We start from the raw sequence: 3,315 nt of genomic DNA, 5'->3' as shown, positions 1-3,315 counted from the left end.
ATGCTGAATCAAACCTCAGTCACTGAATTTCTCCTCCTAGGAGTGACAGACGTCCAAGTACTGCAGCCTGTTCTCTTCGTGATTTTCCTTGCAATTTACATTGTCAATGTGGCTGGAAATGGAGTCATCATGATGGTTGTCATCTCTGATTCAAGACTCCATTCTCCTATGTATTTTTTCCTGGGAAACCTGTCATGTCTAGATATCTGCTATTCCATGGTGACTCTGCCAAAGATGCTGGAGAACTTCCTGTCTATCCACAAAACAATTTCTTTCTTGGGCTGCATAAGCCAGCTTCATTTCTTCCACTTCTTAGGCAGCACAGAGGCCATGTTGTTGGCTGTGATGGCCTTTGACCGCTTTGTGGCTATCTGCAAACCACTTCTTTACACTCTTATCATGAATCATCAGGTCTGTACCCAGATGGCTGTCACTATCTGGATCATTGGGTTTTTCCACGCCCTACTGCACTCAGTAATGACCTCTCGCTTAAACTTCTGTGATTCCAACCACATCCATCACTTCTTCTGTGATGTTAAGCCATTGCTGGAGTTGGCCTGTGGAAACACTGACCTCAATGAATGGCTACTTCATTCTGTGACAGGGACCATTGCCATGGGCCCATTCTCTCTAACCCTTCTCTCCTATTTCTATATTATTATCTATCTTTTCTTCAAGACCCATTCTTGCAGCATGCTCCATAAAGCACTGTCCACGTGTGCCTCCCACTTCATGGTAGTTGTTCTTTTCTATGCTCCTGTTGTTTTCACTTACAATCGTCCTGCCTTGGGTAGCTCCATGGACCAGGAATGGATCATTGCTATTATGTACAGTGTGATCACTCCTGTACTAAATCCACTGATCTATACTTTGAGGAACAAGGAAGTAGAGGGGGCTTTGAGGAGGGTGATCAGAAGGAGACTCTGACCCTAAGAAATCTAGAGAACTCTTCGAAGGCATCAGTAAAAAGGCTATGAGAAAGTTGAGATGTGAAATTAGACTGCTTTTCTAATTGTTTACTCTTTGTGAAACAGAAGGCATTATGTAAAGAAAAAATAAATGGGAAACTCCAGTCTAGTTGTGTTAACAGTGTGTGACTAGGTAATGTAAGGGAAACTTGAACAAATAGGACACTATCCACACAATCTTTTTTTTTTTTTTTTGGCTGTGCTGAGTCTTCATTGCTGTGGCAGCCTTTTCTCTGGTTTCAGCGAGTGGGGGCTTCTCTCAGGTCACGGTGCTCAGGTGTCTCAGTGCAGTAGCTTCTCCTGTTGTGGCAAGTGGGCTTAATTGCTCCATGGAATGTGGGATCTTCCTGGATCAGGGATCAAACCAGTGTCTCCTGCATTGGCAGGCAGATTCTATACCACTGAGCCATTAGGGAAGCCCCCCTTGGAATCTTAATGTTGAATTTGTGTGGGGGATATAAGTTGATAAAACTATTTGTTTATGTATTCTTGTGTGTTCTTGAATAAAATCAGATACAGAAACTTGCCTCAAATATGCATATATTATACAGTTGGATAATACTAAGGCTTGTTAATCTGCATGTTTCCTGTAAATTAACATATTATAAGTGAACAATAAAGTTATTATGCTGTTTTATTTTAAGAATTTGAGTATAGGGCTATGGTTACTCAACTATATGTTAACTCATATATGAGTTAAGGGAAATTTTTAAGGAGTATATCACGATTTCTTTTTCTCCAAGCAAAAAAGCAAGTAAGTAATTAAAACAAATAATGCTTTGAGTACTAATTAACAAAGATAAATTGTGAACTCAGACTCCAAAGATGCTTTGTAATTCAAATGGACAAGCTGTCAAAGATTACCGAAAAATATTGCTAAAAATGGAGGCAGCATGAAAAAAAAAATCTCAGGAATATCTTTCTTGCTTATTGATATGTTATTTTCCCTTCAATTTCTGGTCATAGAAAATTGAGCTTCAAAATTCTTCCTTATTATTTATTTTGTTTTGATTTCTATACTCATTTTCACAGATTGTAATGTGATAGAATATGATATAATACCAGTGAAATATGAAGAATTCATCAAGTTTGTTTTCCTTACCTATCACCAAATTTATACTAAGTGAAAGCTATCGAATAGTAATTCAGTTCAGTTCAGTCATTCAGTCATATCCCACTCTTTGCGACCACATGGACTGCAGCACTCCAGGTTCCCTGTCCACCACCAACTCCTGAAGCTTGCTCAAACTCATGTACATGGATTCAGTGATGCCATCCAACCATCTCATCCTCTGTCGTCCCATTCTCCTGCCGTCAGTCTTTCCCAGCATCAGGATCTTTCCAATGAGTCAGTTCTTTGCATCAGGTGGCCAAAGTATCAGACTTTCAGCTGTAGCATCATCCCTTCCCATGAATATTCAGAACTGATTTCCTTTAGGAAATACTGGTTGGATCTCCTTGCATTCCTAGGGACTCTCAAGGGTCTTCTCCAACACCACAGTTCAAAAGCATCAATTCTTCGGCACTCAGCTTTCATTGCAGAAGTATTTTTGGAGCTAATAGACAAGAATTACTATGTTCCTCACTTTCTATGTTCCATGAAGTGTCACTGGACCTGAAACTATAGTGGATACCAGCACTCCCAACTATTTAGAGATATAGGATTCGCTGTGGTCCAGTGGTTAGCATTCTGCATTTTCACTGCCAAGGGCCTAGGTTCAACCCCTGGTTGGAGAACTAAGATCCCACAAGCCAGGCCGTGCAACCAATAAATAAATAAATAAGACTACTATATAAATAATAGAGATACAGACTGAAAAGTTATAAAAGGATATTTTGAGTTGATGAACAGACTATCCAAATTGTTTACATCCACTTTTGTAAAGCAAAGAATTTGGTTCTAACCTAGCTCACATAGTTCTTCCATCTTCCTACTCTATCTTCTTTGGTCTCTTAATTCCAGTTCTGTTTATAATAGAATGTATGGGGAGAAGACATTTTATATCCTGAACTATCTCAGACTAGAATTCCTATTGATCAGAATTTTTTACGTAATCCAATATACATGGATATTGTCACCCTGCTTATTCAACTTATATGCAGAGTACATCATGTGAAATGCTGGGCTGGGTGAAGCACAAGCTGGAATCAAGATTTCCGGGAGAAATATCAATAACCTCAGATGCGTATATGACACCACCCTTATAGCAGAAAGTAAAGAAGAACTAAAGAGCCTCTTGAGGAAAGTAATAGCGGAGAGTGAGAAACTTGGCTTAAAACTCAACATTCAAATAACTAAGATCATGGCATCAGGTCCCGTCGCTTCATGGCAAATAGATGGAGAAAC

General features: G+C 39.4%; 1 protein-coding gene across 1 annotated transcript; it reads left to right on the top strand.

Annotated features, from left to right (window-relative positions):
• Positions 1–927, top strand: LOC113881207 (olfactory receptor 12D2-like). The gene has a single exon (XM_027524042.1). The coding sequence runs from the start codon at positions 1–3 to the stop codon at positions 925–927; it is 927 nt and encodes a 308-aa protein (XP_027379843.1).
• Positions 928–3,315: the final 2,388 nt, after the last annotated feature.

This window comes from Bos indicus x Bos taurus, chromosome 23 (genome assembly GCF_003369695.1).
Source record: "Bos indicus x Bos taurus breed Angus x Brahman F1 hybrid chromosome 23, Bos_hybrid_MaternalHap_v2.0, whole genome shotgun sequence".
In the NCBI taxonomy this organism is placed as follows: Eukaryota; Metazoa; Chordata; class Mammalia; order Artiodactyla; family Bovidae; genus Bos; species Bos indicus x Bos taurus.
The sequence above is the reverse complement of the archived record's forward strand: the minus strand, read 5'-3'. Positions and strand labels throughout refer to the sequence as shown.

Excerpts from the sequence above, each read along its gene's own strand:
- LOC113881207 (XM_027524042.1), top strand. The coding sequence starts at position 1 with ATGCTGAATCAAACCTCAGTCACTGAATTTCTCCTCCTAGGAGTGACA.